This window comes from Rana temporaria, chromosome 7 (genome assembly GCF_905171775.1).
Source record: "Rana temporaria chromosome 7, aRanTem1.1, whole genome shotgun sequence".
Classification (NCBI taxonomy): domain Eukaryota; kingdom Metazoa; phylum Chordata; class Amphibia; order Anura; family Ranidae; genus Rana; species Rana temporaria.
Genome location: NC_053495.1, coordinates 2964181 through 2981787, shown reverse-complemented (window position 1 = coordinate 2981787; position 17607 = coordinate 2964181). Strand labels below are relative to the sequence as shown.

General features: G+C 45.1%; 2 protein-coding genes and 1 non-coding gene across 3 annotated transcripts; all 3 read right to left on the bottom strand.

The window, feature by feature from the left end:
• Nucleotides 1–177: 177 nt before the first annotated feature.
• Nucleotides 178–6389, bottom strand: LOC120944913 (extracellular calcium-sensing receptor-like). The gene is made up of 4 exons (XM_040358676.1): nucleotides 5570–6389; nucleotides 2731–2958; nucleotides 2013–2136; nucleotides 178–1187 (listed from the first exon to the last, which is right to left on the bottom strand). The coding sequence occupies exons 1-4, from the start codon at nucleotides 6284–6286 to the stop codon at nucleotides 286–288; spliced, it is 1971 nt and encodes a 656-aa protein (XP_040214610.1). The 5' UTR covers nucleotides 6287–6389; the 3' UTR covers nucleotides 178–285.
• LOC120945738 (extracellular calcium-sensing receptor-like) lies at nucleotides 6354–15741 on the bottom strand. Its single transcript, XM_040360103.1, has 4 exons — nucleotides 15719–15741; nucleotides 10618–10842; nucleotides 8147–8441; nucleotides 6354–6413 (listed from the first exon to the last, which is right to left on the bottom strand). Exons 2-4 carry the CDS (start codon nucleotides 10821–10823, stop codon nucleotides 6354–6356), a joined length of 561 nt encoding a protein of 186 aa, XP_040216037.1. The 5' UTR covers nucleotides 10824–10842; nucleotides 15719–15741.
• Nucleotides 15742–17311: 1570 nt separating this feature from the next.
• On the bottom strand, nucleotides 17312–17384 carry TRNAR-CCG. The gene has a single exon. It is a non-coding gene; the product is annotated as a tRNA-Arg (tRNA).
• Nucleotides 17385–17607: the final 223 nt, after the last annotated feature.

Sequence of the window (17607 nt, the reverse complement as noted above, 5' to 3'; positions counted from 1 at the left end):
CCCCAGAGCATTACTTTGCCCAGGGGCCCATGATGCTATGAAGATGGCCCTGGTTGATAGCGGTTGGAATATCTGACATTCAGACTGGGAGGAAGCGGTATATGACGAAAGCACCCAAGCGGAGTGTGGGGAGTTTAGTGACAGTACATTATAAAGAGTAACATGCAGGTCAGCAGATAAATTACAACAATAAATTATTTATTGAGGTTCAACAGTCATTGAGGTTCTTTCTCATAGGAGCTTACAATCTACAGAAATTATAAAAAAACAAATCACAGTTGACTTTCATGTATTTCTTCCAATCTGATTCTTTGAAACCAAAAATTCTCGGGTGTTCATATGAGGTCTCAGAATGATAATGTGACACTTAGGGGCGAAAATGCAACAAATTAGGCCAAGGCTGGATGAGAGAATTGCGAAGATCTCTACGGCCACCATGTATTTCCCCTTGGTGCTAACATAGGCGGGGATGAAGGAGATCCAAACGCTTGTGAAAACCAACATGCTGAAGGTGATTAACTTTGTCTCATTAAAACCATCGGGAAGGTTTCTAGCCAAGAAAGCAACCACAAGAGTCAAGATTGCCAAGAACCCCAAGAATCCCAACATGATGTAGAAGAAGATCATGGAGCTGTCCTTACACTCCACTGTTATGACCCCTTTGGTAGCCTTTGTGTTCAGATTGGGAGATGTTGGGTATTGTATCACCCAGGAAGCACAAATGACAGTTTGGATGCTCGATCCGGCAGCGATCATGGAGTTGGGGATGGAAGAGCCAACCCATTTCCGAAGAGAGCTATTTGGCTTGGTGGCACTGAAAGCGATCACTACTGTAATCGTTTTGGCGAAGATGCATGACACGCAGAGAGAGAACGTGATCCCAAATATTGCTTGCCGGATTAGACAGGTGATGGTGGTAGGGCGACCGATAAACAAGAAGGAACAAAGGAAACAGAAGAGGAGAGCCACCAGGCTACGGTTGTTGGCTTTCACCAATGGGGTGTCACGGAAGCGGATAAAGATACCGAGGACTGAAAGAGTAAGTATGGAGCAGATGGTGGTGATGGCACAAAGGGCCAGGCCAAGAGGCTCCTCGTAGGAGAGAAACTCAATCACCTTTGGTATACATTTCACACGATTCTCATTGGACCATTGATCTTCTGGGCACGGCATGCAACCTGCAGCATCTGATTACAAAAGGAGAATTATAAAGTAATTAATAATACATAGCAGAACCAACGGTACAGAAATGGGGGTAGCTGCAGATATGTGATTACAGTCTTGGTTGGCCTTTTTTGAGCCACGATCGAGAACGTCTCCACCATACACCACCATTATATTGGAATGCTAATTATAATTAGTAACTAGAAAGGAAGAGTGAATAGCGAATGCTAATGTCTGAGGCAGGGGATCCCGTGTGTATTATTTTTTTACTTTGTAATATGGAATAAATTGGTTATTGGGAAGATAAGCACCTAATATAAGGAGTTCAAAATGGTTTATTTTTGCTTCTGCTGGGAAAATAAGGCAAAGTCCCAGCAGCTGGTTCTTAAGCCAGTTGCTCGGGCATGCTTTAAAGGGGTTGTAAAGGATATTTTTTTATTTTCCAAATAGGTTCCTTTAAGCTAATGCTAGAGCTCCATTCAGCAACACAGGGGAAGAGAGGGAGCACACACATGGCCTGTCAAAAATTGTTATATCCTCCCCCAGCATGCGCCAGTGGTATAACCCTCCTACTGGATTGGCTGAAGGAAATATAAACATTCATAACTTAGTTTAGTTTGTGAAATCTCATGTCATGACCGGTGATACCAGTGACATCTACTGGTGAGAGTGAGAAATCACAAGCCAACCCAAGCATAGGGAAAAAACAGGTGAAAAAAAAACGATACAATCAGTCAGATTTACCGGTAACTACAGACCAGCCAACAACGAACTTGACATACTAGCCCCTGTTTAGGACAAGGAGGCGAATTATTCATCAGTCCCAGTTTGCCTTGAGCTGAACATACCGGTCTGATTGGATATCTCTCCATCGGAGCACGGGATACAGTCGTAGCAGCAGAAAGGCTCGCCATCCCGGGGGGCTTTCCAGAATCCGGGGCGGCAGCTGTCGCAGCACACGGAGGGCGGCGCCTAGAAAAGAAGAACCGCATCTGCTAAATATCACATAACATACAATCTAAATGATGAACCATATCTAGGAAAATTGCTAGATTTTTGGTTATTAATTCCCATGCCTCGTTGAGCGCCAAGGGGCGTGCTGGATGAACCTGTCCCAGGACTGGCTAAACATCACCTCTCTTCTTCTGATGCTCACTCTGAGCTGTCCTGTGAACCCACCAAAGTACCTACCCCTCTCACCTTACATAGTAAATCAGGGGTCTCCAAACTGTGGCCCGAGGGCCAGATGTGGCCCTTTGCTAGCCTTTACCTGGCCCTTGGACACTATTACTCCCACTGACACCAACAATGGGGCACTATTTCTTCCACTGATACCAATGATGGGATTATTATTCCTCCTATTAAGAGGGGCACTACTCCTCCTATTGACCACCAACCCAGAGGCCATATTAAGTCTTACTGATGCCAGGCCCTGAACATTTCTACCCCCACTAGCCACAACCCGGCCCTCCTAAGGTCTGAAGGACAATAAACTGGCCCTTTGTTTGAAAAGTTTGGAGACCCCTGTAGTTAATAGAGCTAAAGGTGGCTCGCTCTTCCTGTTACCTGTGTGTATTTCTCTCCCCATATGACGACTTTCTCATCTACAACCAACTTCTTCCCATTGGGGCCCCAGTCATCGAAGATTCCAACTTTCACCAGGCCTCCCTTCAGGTCGTGAGACATCTGCCAGTTCAGAACATCGTAGAGCCCCTTCAGTTCTCCTTTTTCATCAAAAGCCACCCGCTCACCATAGCTGTTGAGGAACTGCACGTTCTTAACGTAGTAGAAAAGCTTGGGAGAAAAGTTACATTCGATTTTAGACATTTGTCTAAGCCTCTGTGGAGTTACATTTTTTGATTTAGGAGGAATTGCTGGTTCTACAAGGAAAACCTCCAAACACAAGAGGAGATTTTCTTTCCAGTGCAAGCACAATTTTGTTTCCTGAAATTTTTGGTGATCTGACTTTCCCTATGTTTGTTTTATTGTGGTACCAATGTGTTCACACCCTGTAGGGATGGTAGATGTTTCTGTGTGTCGTCTGCAGGGCCGCCATCGGGGGGGGGGGGTACAGGCAGTACACCTGTAAGGGGCCCGGATGGCAACTCCCTTTTTTTTTCTGTAAGGGGCCCGGGTGGCAACCCCCCTTTTTTTTATAAAACATTTTTTTATTTTGTTTTAGATATATACATATTTTTTTTGTTTGTTTGTTTTTATTAAAGAGCCCAGAGGTCCCCAGGGGCCCGGCAACCCCCCCCTTTTTATAATTTTTTAATATATATATATATATATATATTTTTTTTATCTTTTTATTTAAGGGCCCAGAGGTCCACAGGGGCCCGGCAACCCCCCCCCCCTTTTATAATTTTTTAATATATATATATATATATATATTTTTTTTTTTATCTTTTTATTAAAGGGCCCAGAGGTCCCCAGGGCCCCTGGATGGCTACCCCCCTTTTTTTATAATTTTTATATATATATATATATTTTTTGTAAGGGGCCCAGAGGTCCCCAGAGCAACCCCACCACTGTTATTCAGATTACCGGCACTCAACAGGGGGCCGGACACCTGAATAGTGGGCGGCAGCGGCGACAATACATAGATTCATGCAATGCATGAATCTATGTTTTGTTGAGTGACGGGTGCAGGAGAGAGGGGGCGGCGCTCCTGCGCCCACTATGGACGCACCCCCACTGGTGGACCGTGGTCTGGATCCGGACCCAGTCACTGCCCCATCCAGATGTCCACAGTCGTGCCACTTAGGAGCTGTTATTCACACAGCAGAGTGGGGGGCGGGAGGCGCAGCAGCACTGGATGGAGGGTGGGGGAGGGAAAACTGCTGGAGTTAACATTTCCTACAAACAAGCTGGTTATTAGTTGCTAGGACTGCCCTGCATCCTAGCAACCAATCACCTACTGATTATCTTGAAAAGTTAAGTTGGGCAGCTCCCACCCTCCATCTTGTGCTGCTGTGCCTCCCGCCCTCCGCTCTGTGGTCCTGTGTAAAATAGGAGAGTGAAGGAACTAGGACATGGCTCTGAAGGATAGAGGCGGGGAAAGGGGTGATGTGAAGGGGGGCAGAGAAGGACGCTGCTGTGGGAGGTGACGTAAAGGGGCAATGGATGCCGTTGTGGGGGGTGATGTGAAGGGGCAGAAGACGCTGCTCTGGGGGGTGATGCAAAGGGGCAGAAGACGCTGCTGTGGGGGGGTGATGAAAAGGGGCAGAAGATGCTGCTGTGGGGGGTGATGTAAAGGGTTAGAAGACGGTGCTGTGGGGGGGGTGATGTAAAGGGGCAGAAAACGGTGCTGTGGGGGGGGGGTGATGTAAAGGGGCAGAAGATGGTGCTGTGGGGGGTGATGTAAAGGGGCAGAAGACGCTGCTGTGGGGGGTGATGTAAAGGGGCAGAAGACGCTGCTCTGGGGGGTGATGTAAAGGGGCAGAAGATGCTGCTGTGGGGGGGTGATGTAAAGGGGCAGAAGACGCTGCTCTGGGGGGTAATTTAAAGAGGCAGAAGATGCTGCTGTGGGGGGTGATGTAAAGGGGCAGAAGACGCTGCTCTGGGGGGTGATGTAAAGGGGCAGAAGATGCTGCTGTGGGGGGTGATGTAAAGGGGCAGAAGACGCTGCTCTGGGGGGTGATGTAAGGGGGCAGAAGACGCTGCTCTGGGGGGTGATGTAAAGGGGCAGAAGATGCTGCTGTGGGGGGTGATGTAAAGGGGCAGAAGATGCTGCTCTGGGGGGTGATGTAAAGGGGCAGATGATGCTGTGGGGGGTGATGTGAAGGAGCAGAGGATGCTGATGTGGGGGGTGATGTAAAGGGGCAGAAGACGCTGCTCTGGGGGGTGATGTAAAGGGGCAGAAGACGCTGCTGTGGGTGGTGATGTGAAGGGGTAGAGGAGGGCACTTCTGTGGGGGGGGCTAATATGAGGGTGGTTTCAGAATCAAACTGGGTGGGTAGTAATGTGTAAGGGGGGGCGAGGACACTACTGTAAAGGAAAAATTGGGATGTGAAGTGCGGGATTGTGGTTTAAAGGGAGGGATTATGATATACAGGAGGACTTTGGATGCTGCAGCGGCAGCTCAGGGGCGTTGCCTCTCTCGTCTCTATGTGCCGGCCCCCTAATCTCAATGCTGGGGACGGAACACAAGTTTTTTCTTTTTTTGTGAACCACGTGATTAGAGCCGGAGCTCATTAATATTCGCTAATGTCTTCCTGCTTCTCCTCCCGGCCAATCAGGAAGCGGGTCCTGAGACTCACTTGGAGGAGAAGCGACCAGATTGGCCAGGAGGAGAAGCCACTGGATTGGTCGGAAGAAGAAGCCGCCCACGACCTGGATAGGGTAAGCAAGCGGGGCTAGCGAGCGGGTGGGCCTGTTATGATAGCACTTACTTATAACATACCTGCCATGGTTGGAAGTCCCCGAAGTTGACGCAAGATCCATTGAAAAACGGCCCCTTTCCAGACTTGCAGGACATCATATCATGTAGCGCATGGGCCACGGCGTGCACGGCGTTGTAAACGGACACGGACAGACGGAAATTGGTGGTGTCGTACACAGAGCTGTCCAGTTTCCTCAGGTCCTCCACACCGGAGCAGAAGGTTGCGTTGACTCCATAAATGGATGAATTTTCCCTCCACTTGCACCCGAAGGCCTGCTCCCAGAATTCCCTGATAAAGATGTCATTCGGATATTTGGCAGGATTTATGGTGTAAAGAAATTTTCCAAAGCCGGGAATGTCTGAGCTGTACTTAGCGAGGCCGATGGTGCCGTTGAGCGTCGCCCACAGTTCCTTCTGCGTAAAGACGGCCGAGGGCAGCCAACTTCCCACGGCGATCCAAATCTTTCCAACAATTTTGCTGGCAGCGACGGCCTGGAAGAAAGGAATCAGCTCGGTGGCGTAAGCGTAGAGCACGACCACGTTGGTTTTCGTTTTGTGTATGGCGCCGACGACGCTGTCCAGGCTTTCTTTGGTTGGCGGAGTCGGTAGGGTTTTGGCAAACGCAACACACATGCCGCTCTTCGCCATTTCTGTCCGAAGCTTCTGGCTGCCTTGGTCTCCGTAGTCATTGTTGGAGGACACGATGCCAACCCAAGACCAATTGTAATGCTTGATCATCTGGACCACCGCCGCCGGCTGGGAGTCTACGGTACCGACGGTCCGCACGAAGGACGGGAATTGGATCTTATCGGCCAATGTCGGGAGGGCTGAGGCGTAACTGATCTGCAAAAGACAGGAAAATGAGCTGAAAGGTAAAAATATATAATGCATTCTGAGAGATATACTGTAGTCAGGGCCGTCTTTAATACTGATTGGTTCTTGGGCCCGCCCCCCTCTGATCTCAAGTGATGAACGGGATACCTTGTAATACCAATAAGCATGACAGGTCCTCTTTATGGATAGACTAGGGGTCTATTAGACCCCAGATGTCTCCTCTGGTCTCCAAAGCATCTGCTAAAGTCAAGAATACGCCTCTTGTGTCCATATTTTGCACGAAACTGGTGCTCAAAATTTTTTGGGGGCGCGCAAATGTAAACAAAAAAAAACAAAAAAAATTGCAGCCTCACTGTGCCCATCAAACACAGCCACTGTGCCATCAATTATCACCACTGTGCCATGCCATCAAATGCAGTCACTATGCCATCGATTCGCGCCACTGTGCCATGCCATCAAACGCAGCCGCTGTGCCATGCCATCAAACGCAGCCGCTGTGCCATGCCATCAAACGCAGTCACTGTGCCATGCCATCAAACGTAGTCACTGTGCCATGCCATCAAACACAGTCACTGTGCCATGCCATCAAACGCAGTCGCTGTGCCATGCCATCAAACGCAGTCACTGTGCCATGCCATCAAACGCAGCTGCTGTGCCACGATATCAAACGCAGTCACTGTACCATGCCATCAAATGCAGTCACTGTGTCATGCCATCAAACGTAGTCACTGTGCCATGCCATCAAACGCAGTCACTGTGCCATGCCAAATGCAGTCACTGTGCCATGCCATCAAGCGCAGTCACTGTGCCATGTCATCAAACGCAGTCACTGTGCCATGCTATCAAACGCAGTCACTGTGCCATGCCATCAAACACAGCCACTGTGCCATCAATTGTCACCACTGTGCCATGCCATCAAACACAGCCACTGTGCCATCAATTGTCACCACTGTGCCATGCCATCAAACGCAGCCACTGTGCCATCAATTGTCACCACTGTGCCATGCCATCAAACGCAGCCACTGTGCCATCAATTGTCACCACTGTGCCATGCCATCAAACGCAGCCACTGTGCCATCAATTGTCACCACTGTGCCATGCCATCAAACGCAGCCACTGTGCCCCTCAATTGTCGCCACTGTGCCAAATGTCACCACTATGCCCCTCAATTGTCGCCACTTTGCCAATTGTCACCACTGTGCTCTTTAATTGTCGCCACTGTGCCCATTGTCACTACTGTGCCCATTGTTGCCACTGTGCATGTCACTGTGCCATTTAATTGTTGCCACTTTGCCCATTGTCACTACTGTGCCCATTGATGCCACTGTGCTCATTGTCACTACTGTGCCCATTGATGCCACTGTGCCCTTTGTGGCCTCTGTGCCCATCGTTGCCGCTGTGCCCTGTAAAATGCACTTACCTTTCTCCTTCGACGTCCCTCGATGTCTTCTCCCGCCTTGGTGACGCTTCAGCCAATCAGGTTACCGATAACCAGAATCGGCGAACCTGATTGGCTGAGACGGCCGTCGGTCTTATCCAAGGAACGCACCCCCTGTACGTTCCGAGGCTGGCTCTGATAGGCACTTCCGCACAGCCCACCAGCTGCCGTTGTTCAGGTGGTCGGCGCTCAATGTCCGGCCACCTGATAGACCAGGCGTCTATTAGACCCCAGATGTCTCCTCTGGTCTCCAAAGCATCTGCTAAAGTCAAGAATACGCCTCTTATGTCCACATTTTGCACGAAACACGTTTTTTTTTCGGTTACCTGCGGGAACTTAGTGAGTCCGAGTATGCGAGCGATGGCGATGGAGCCGGAGGATGGAGAGTCCCCCACCACCGCGGACAGTTTAGGAGGCGTCGGCGCACATCTGTAATTGGGCACCTTGGATCGTTTCCCGGACAGGTAGCCCATGACGCCGTCCACGGCCGCGGCGTCCGAGTAGCAGGAGTCATAAATCTCGAATCCCAACGTCAGGTTGGCCATCAGCAGCGGGTTGGCGTTGATCTCGCTGATGGCGAATAACATGGCGAGGACGTACTGATATTTCTCGAAGTAGAACCTGCGAATTGAAGGTCACAAAGGAGTTCAGGTGCAGAAATTTCAACAACAGAAATAAGAAGGTTTAAGGGCAGGGGGTCTGAAACTGGCGGCCCTCCAGCTGTTGTAAAACTACAAGTCCCATCATGCCTCTGCCTGGGGGAGTCTTTGCTTGTAACTGTCAGCCTTGCAATGCCTCATGGGACTTGTAGTTTCGCAACAGCTGGAGGGCCACCAGTTTGAGAGCCCTGATCTACACACACATGAACTTTAATGGCATCCCAGTCTTAGTCCATAGGGTTCAGTATTGAGTTGGTCCCGCCCTTTGCAGCTATAACAGCTTCACCTCTTCTGGGAAGGCCGTCCACAAGGTTTAGGAGGGTGTCTATGGGAGTGTTTGACCGTTCTTCCAGAAGAGCATTTGTGAGGTCAGGCAATGATATTGGATGAGAAGGCCTGGCACACTGTCTCTGCTCTAATTCATCCCAAAGGTGTTCTATGGGGTTGAGGTCAGGACTCTGTGCAGGCCAGTCAAGTTCCTCCACCCCAAACTCGCTCATCCATCAAATTCAATGACGCCGGGGGCGGGGCCGAGTCATACACTCAGCGGCTATGGACGCACCTGCAAGGTAACCCCCTCGGGAGAGAGCTTCCCAGAGGGGGTTATCTGATGCGGGGAGGAGCCATGGGACAGCAGAAGTCGTGGATTGGGGGCACTCTGTGCAAAAACGAACTGCACAATGGAGGTAAATATAACATGTTTGTTATTTATATAAAGAAAAAACTGAACCTTTAGTGTCACTTTAAGTACATTTTCTGCAAAGGACAGAAAATATCTGTTGATCCTGCCAGAAATCCTTGTATCTCCCTGTGTGCTGAACTGAAATTTTAAACGTTAGTATTGAAAGACGCTTTCCCTGACTTGTTCATTCCCCAACTTAGTTGGGGTAGGCGGTACACTTTGGTGGGGGTGAATCAGCCACGCCCTGTGACCTTTGACCTCTGGGAACCTGCCTTTGACCTTCGGGGGAGGTCCCTGTTCCAATTCCTGAGTCCTAGCCATATTCTTCAAAGGAAAACCCTAACCCTAACCCTCTAACCCCCTAACCCTAACCTTAACTCTAACCCCTAACCCCTAACCCTAACCCCAAACCCTAATCCTAACCCCTAACCCCAAACCCTAACCCTAACCCCTAACCCTGACCCCCTATCCCTAACCCTCTAACCCCTTAACCCTAACCCTAACCCCAACCCTAACCCTCTAACCCCCTAACCCTTACCCTAACCTTAACTCTAACCCCTAACCCCTAACCCTAACCCCAAACCCTAATCCTAACCCCTAACCCGAAACCCTAACCCTAACCCCTAACCCTAACCCCAACCCTCTAACCCCCTAACCCTTACCCTAACCTTAACCCTAACCCTCTAACCCCCTAACCCTTACCCTAACCTTAACTCTAACCCCTAACCCCTAACCCTAACCCCAAACCCTAATCCTAACCCCTAACCCGAAACCCTAACCCTAACCCCTAACCCTAACCCCAACCCTCTAACCCCCTAACCCTTACCCTAACCTTAACCCTAACCCTCTAACCCCCTAACCCTTACCCTAACCTTAACCCTAACCCCTAACCCCTAACCCTCTAACACCCTAACCCTAACCCCTAACCCCAACCCTAAGCCCTAACCCCAAACCCCTAACCCTAACCCCTAACCCTAACCCCAAACCCTAACCCCTAACCCTAACCCCAACCCCAACCCTAAGCCCTAAGCCCTAACCCTAACCCTACCCCCTAACCCTACCCCCTAACCCCTAAGCCTAACCCTAACCCTAGTATTTCTGAGGCTCTCCAGCACCCCCCTGGCCACATGCGGTATTGCATGCCATTGAAGTCAATGCGGAACAAATTATCTTCATTTTCATTGACTTCTATGGAGAAACTCGCTTTGATATGCGAGTGCTTTGGATTACAAGCATTCTCCTGGAGCGGATTATCCTCGTATTCCGAGGTTCCGCTGTATTACATTTATTTTCTTTTATGCTTAGATATACTTTATGGGGAACATTGGTATTTGTGGATTTTTCAGCTCTATGTGGATAGATAACTATTTGTAAAAATTGATAAACTCTTTTTTATTTTTATATATATATATTTTTTTTTAACCTGAAATGATGAAAAAGTAAAATAATTCCTCACTTTTCACAGGTCCTGCCTGGGGGTTTCTCCGTATATTTCAGTGTCGGTTTCGCCGTCTTCTCGTGTACGGGAATAAGTCCCCCGATAATGATCTCTCCTTCGTGGAGGTAAGCCGGTAACGGCTGCTCGGGGCGCTGACACCGGGAGAGAGCCTGTGACTTCTTCACCATTATTATTATTAGAGTGATCCATACATGTCCTATCATTATAGGCTGCAAATGATGCCTAAAAAAATAAAAATAAAAAAATAACATTCAAATATAAAATCAATGCAAAACGAGGCCAGAAGACTGACAGACCATCATGTCATTATTACTTTCTGTGCCATTGTATGGGGTCAATTTATAATAAATAATCAACCAAAAAATATGGTTATTTCCTATGATAATCAGCTCCCTCTAGTGGCCATAATGCGGTACAGCAGAACCTCGGATTACAAGCATAATCCAATCCAGGAGAATGCTTGTCATCCAAAGCACTCGCATATCAAAGCGAGTTTCCCCATTGAAGTCAATGGAAATGATAATAATTTGTTCTACATTGACTTCAATGGCATGCAATACCGCATGCAGCCAGAGGTGGGGGGGCGGAAAGGCCTGAGGAAAGCTTGGCTAACCTTAGCAAACCTCTGAGTATTTCCGCGTCTTTCTGAGCATTTCCGAATGGCGCCGATTGCCCCCCCCCCCCCACCTTAGGCAAAACGTGGTACTTCACACCGCTTTGGCCTGAGTCCTGCTTGTTCTGTGAGACAACACTCGCAAACCGAGTTAGAATTTTTTTCAAATACAGCGCTCGTTTTGCGAAACGCTCGTTAACCGCGTCACTCGCAATCCGGGGGTTCCACTGTATTTCCCTAATTGAGGTTTTTCAGGATAATACCGCATTATGCCCACTAGATGGTGCCAACAATCATAGATGCAGCATTGGGGTTATTTGCGACGACATTCATGCAGCGAGTCTTTTATAAATAGATCCCTATGCATTTTATTTTTATTTATTTTTTTAGGAAATATGGTGCTAAAAAAAAATATTGCATATCAAAAATACAACAGGTAACATTGTATAGATATAAAATCAAAAGATAACTGAGCTGAATTCTTGTTAACAAAAAAAAAAAAAACAAGAAGAACTTGTAAGAATCCTTTTCATTTTTTTCTTTTTTTTTATATAAAAACAGACTTCTAGAATTCGATACATTATGACGATACATTTGGAAACATTTCTCTTTTCTTTCCATTGGGCTATTTATATTTTTTGTGTACTTTTTAGCAGTAGTAGAATATTATTATTCCACATTATCCATTGATTTGTTTTTTGTTTTTCAGCAAATGAGGCATCTTTAAAATGTGTGTAAAAGATAAAATGGTAATGTTTTAATATGAAAATACATATGTGATACATTAAATTGTAAAAATGTTCTCTTTTTTTTTTATTGACATACAAGTCATCTCTGAAATATGTGTAAAAGATAAAATTGTAACATTGATTCTTAAATTTGTTATAAAGTATTATTTGAAAAAAAATATAAAAAATAAAATCCCTGAAAGGTAAATACTTTGTAATCTGCAATCTAAAAGCTTTATGATTAAAGAAAATATAATTCACAAAAGAAGACACACAGACAGAAATAAAAAATAAATAATAATACCGAACTGGCGCTGCTTTGCCCCAGGCCTTGAAAGCAGAATCAGGCTCCTGGCTTGACGTCCTGTAATGTTCTGACCACTAGATGCTGGAGAGGGTAGTTGGTGACTTTTGCACCCCTTCTCTTCATTAAGCCTTGTCCTCTCCCCCCCTCCACCCTTTTTTTTGTCTTCCCCTTTTCTTTTCTTTTTTTATCTTCCCCTTTTCTTTCTTTCTCTATATGTTTCCTCTCCTAAGATATGTATGCCCAAACACTGTTACCCCATCTACGACTCAACTTAAAGCGGGAGTTCACCCATAAGAATTTTTTTTCAAAGAATCCCCTTAGCTTCCTGCTCGTTCGGTCTAGGGGAATCGGCTAGTTGTTTTAAAATATGAGTTGTACTTACCCGTTTTCGAGATGCATCTTCTCCGTCGCTTCCGGGTATGGGTCTTCGGGAGCGGGCGTTCCTTCTTGATTGACAGTCTTCCGAGAGGCTTCCGACGGTCGCATCCATCGCGTCACTAGTAGCCGAAAGAAGCCGAACGTCGGTGCGGCTCTATACTGCGCCTGCGCACCGACGTTCGGCTTCTTTCGGAAAATCGTGACGCGATGGATGCGACCGTCGGAAGCCTCTCGGAAGACTGTCAATCAAGAAGGAACGCCCATTCCCGGAAGCGGCGGAGAAGATGCATCTCGTAAACGGTAAGTAATGCTCATATTTTAAAACAACTAGCCGATTCCCCTAGAGAAAACGAGCATGAAGCTAAGGGGAAAAAGTTTTATGTACAGGTGAACCCCCGCTTTAATATGTAGAGATGTTTAGACATACTGGCCCGGATTCAGAGACAGCGGCGTATTTTTGTGCGGGCGTAGCGCATCTCATATGCGCTACGCCAACGTAATTTTGAGAGGCAAGAGCAGTATTCACAAAGCACTTGCTCCCTAAGTTATGTTGGCGTAGCGTAAATGGGCCGGCGTAAGCCCGCCTAATTCAAATGAGGAAGGTAGTGGCGCGTGTTGTATTAAAATTAGCCGTGACCCCATGTAAATGAATTCCCGAACGAATGGCGCATGCGCGCGCATGCTCAGAATCACAGCGCATATACTCCCTAAGATACGTCAGCTCAATGCTTTCGATGTGAACGTAACTTACGCCCAGCCCCATTCACGTACGACTTACGCAAACGATGTAAAATCCGACGGCTGTTCCGACGTCCATACCCTAACATGACTTACCCCTGCTTTATGAGGGATAACTATACGCAGGACGTACGCCTTATGTAAACGGCGTAGCTTACTGCGACGGGCGCAAGTACGTTCATGAATCGGCGTATCTAGGTCATTTACATGTTCAACGCGTAAATCAATGGAAGCGCCCCTAGCGGCCAGCGTAAATATGCACCCAAGATACGAGACTTACGTCGGTCGGATGGAGCCAGAATTCAGGCGTATCTGGTTTAAAGAATAAGGCGCATAGATACAACGGCGCATCCTAGAACTTACGTGCCGTATCAACAGATACGTCGGCGTAAGTTCTCTCTGAATCTGGCACATAATATTTATGTTCTGTTGAAATTTATCTGTATGACTTTCTGTTTGGGCTCATGGAGCCTTTTCTACTTCTGTTAGCCGCAAATCTTTTTAATAAAGTATTTATGAAAAAAATTAAACAAAAAAAAAAATTAGCTGTAAAAGAAACTCCAGCAAATTTTCTTTCTAATAGAATTAAGATACGATCATAATATATATATATATATATATATATATATATATATATATATATATAGAGAGAGAGAGAGAGAGAGAGAGAGAGAGAGAGAGAAAGAGTGTGAGAGAGAGAGGGAGAGAGAGAGATAGAGATGTGCTATCTTTGTTTCTTTGTTCTTTTTTCTTATTGGCATATAAGGCATCTTTGAAATGTGTGTAAGAGCCGGTTCACACTGGGGCGACTCAGCCGCCTGACAAGTTGCGTCCCATTCTATATAATAGAACTGTTCTAATTGGAGCGTCGCAAGTCGCTCCGACTTAGAAAAAGGTTCTTGCTACGACTTTGGGGGCGACCTGCATTGCCTTCTATACAGAAGTCATTTTGCAAGTCGCCTCTGAAGTCGTCTTCAGGACACCTTGCCGAGTCGCACCCCGAAGTCGTGCCGCCCCAGTGTGAACCGGCTCTTTAAGATAAAATGGTAATGTTTTAATAGGAGAATGAAAATAAATATTTGATACATTACATTTTAACGTTTTTTTTTTGCCTACAAAACATCTTTGAAATATGTGTAAAAGATAAAATGGTAACATTTTTTTTTTAAATTTGTTATAAAGTTTTATTTGAAAAAAATATAAAAAAATAAAATTCCTAAAAGGTAAATACTTTGTAATCTGCAATCTAAAAGTGTTATGATTAAAGAAAATACAATTCACAAACAATCCACAAAAGAAGACACACAGACAGAAATACAAAAATAATAAAAAATCAGCTGTAAAAGAAACTCCAGCAAATTTTCTTTCTAATAGGATTAAAGGGTTTGTAAAGGATCTTTTTGTATCTTAATAGCTTCCTTTACCTTAATGCAGTGCTATTTTCATGTCCTCATTGTTCGTTTTTGCTCTCAAGTTACTGTAATTCTTCTCTGATCTCCACACTTCCTGGTTGTCTGTTTCCTGATAACCACAGTACTGGGAGCTTTCTCTCTGTGGTCACTAATCAAGGAGGTGCAATTACTGTGTGTCTAAAACCCTACAGCACCAATCAGTTTCGTTTTCCAAACTATCACTGCCCTGTATTGGCTCTGTGACTCTGTACATCAGAGAGGCAGGGAACAACATGCAAAAACGAAACTAGAAACTACAGGTACATTATATGATTGATTTTTATCCATTTTTAATCGTTTTTAAAAGGAATAAGTTAACTATTATGTCTCTATAACCTGTAAACAGTCATTTCAGCAAAAAAATAAAAATGTATTTACAACTCCTTTAAGATAAGATCATAAAATATATATATTCAGGTTTTTTTTTGTTCTTCTTTCTTATTGGCATACAAGGCATCTTTAAAATTTGTGTTAAAGATAAAATGATAAGAGAATGAAAATAAATATTTGATACATTAAATTTTAAAAAAAAAACTTTATTTGCCTACAAGACACATTTGAAATGTGTGTAAAAGATAAAATGGTAAAATTGTTTTTTAAAATTTGTTATAAAGTATTATTTGAAAAAAAAATATTTAAAATAAAATTCCTAAAAGGTAAATACTTTGTAATCTGCAATCTAAAAGTGTTATGATTAAAGAAAATACAATTCACAAACAATCCACAAAAGAAGACACGCAGACAGAAATAAAAAATTAATAAAAAATCAGCTGTAAAAGAAACTCCAGCAGATTTTCTTACGAATAGGATTAAGATAAGATCATAATAATTATATATAAAAAAATATATATATATACATTTTTTTTTCTTATAAGAAACTCACCAGTGAGTATTTTGGGCTGTCTGTGGATGGTGTGTAATGAAATAAAGGATGCCGCAGTAATTGTGGTGCTTTTATATATATATTACTTACATTCCAAAAGGAATTAAAAAATAACTCTAATTGAAGGGATGAACCATTAGGTCAGCTCCATTGGAAATGACTATAATCAGTGTAATAGTCGCTGGAGATAATGATAGAGGAAGGAAACTCTGATGACACAGCGATGTCATAGTGATAATTACAGGTGTCAGTTTTGTCCCTTTGGAAATAGTATAGGAAGTAAATTCCTCTGAATGCAACAAAGTATATAATAAAATAAATAATCTATTATTATTATTATTATTATTATTATTATTATTATTATCTATTTATTGGACATCGGTGTTAAATATTTTTATTAAATGTCAATGATTTATTTCTACTGAAAAATATATGAATAAAATTATATATATTAGTTGACATTTAAATACTTCCATTCCTGGAATCTTCTCAGGGCCAGATTCATAAAGACTTACGACGGGCGTATCAGTAGATACGCCGTCGTAAGTCCGAATCCGCGCCGTCACAACTTTAAGCGTATGCTCAAACTGAGATGCGCTTAAATGTTGCTAAGATACGACCGGCGTAAGTCTCCTACGCCGTCTTATCTTAACTGAATATTTACGCTGGCCGCTAGGGGCGTGTACGCTGATTTACGCCTAGAATATGTAAATCAGCTAGATACGCCTATTCACGAACATACGCCCGGCCGTCGCAGTAAAGATACGCCGTTTACGTAAGGTTTTTTTTAGGCGTAGAGATAAACCACCAAAAAGATGGCGCAGCCAATGTTAGGTATGGATGTCGGAACCGCGTCAAATTTTTAAAATTTTACGTCGTTTGCGTAATTCGTCCGTGAATGGGGCTGGCCGTAATTTACGTTCAAGTCGAAAGCATGACGATTTGCCGACATCATTTGGAGCATGCGCACTGGGATACGTCCACGGACGGCGCATGCGCCATTCGTTAGAAACGTCAAATACGTAGGGTCACTAGTATTTTACATAGAACACGCCCCCAACCAGCCTATTTTGAATTAGGCGGGCTTACGCCGGCCCAGTTACACTGCGCCGCCGTAAGTTACAGCGCAAGTTCTTTGTGAATACAGGACCTGCTGCTCTAACTTACGGCGGCGTAGTGTATCTGTGATACGCTACGCCCGCCCAAATCTACCTGAATCTAGCCCTCAGTTTCTACTGAAATCCTTTAAAGTCGGATACCCTTCAAAAATTTTCTAAACTGTCGCTCTATTTTTGTTTATTGCGCAAAAATAAAAACCGCAGAGGTGATCAAATACCACCAAAACAAAGCTCTATATGTGGAGAAAAAAGGACGTCAATTTTGTTCGGGAGCCACGCCGCACGACCGCGCAATTGTCAGTTAAAGCGACGCAGTGCCGAATCGCAAAAAGGGGTCGGGTCCTTTACCTGCCTATTGGTCCGGGGCTGAAGTGGTTAATGAGATTTGTTCATTTTATCTGACTACATTTAGAAAGGACACGAGAATTTTTCTTCTAGGCAGGCGGTGAGGTTGGGAGGGGTTTTGAAAATGTGACGACCCAGATGGGACTTGAACCCACAATCCCCAGCTCCGGAGGCTGATGCCTTATCCATTAGGCCACTGGGCCTTCTGCTTCTTTGCTGGCAGGTGCAATTTACATTATGTGGCTAAGGAGTGTGGTGTATGGGGCCCTAAGGCGTAAAATAGATAAAAATACCTCAAAATACCAACCCTGAAACAAAGGCCTACTTTTTTTTTAAAGGGAAATTCATGAAATAATAAACAAACCACCTACTTGAAAAAAAAGCCCCTTTTTTCCAGACCTCGTCCCTATTAGACAATCGGCCGAT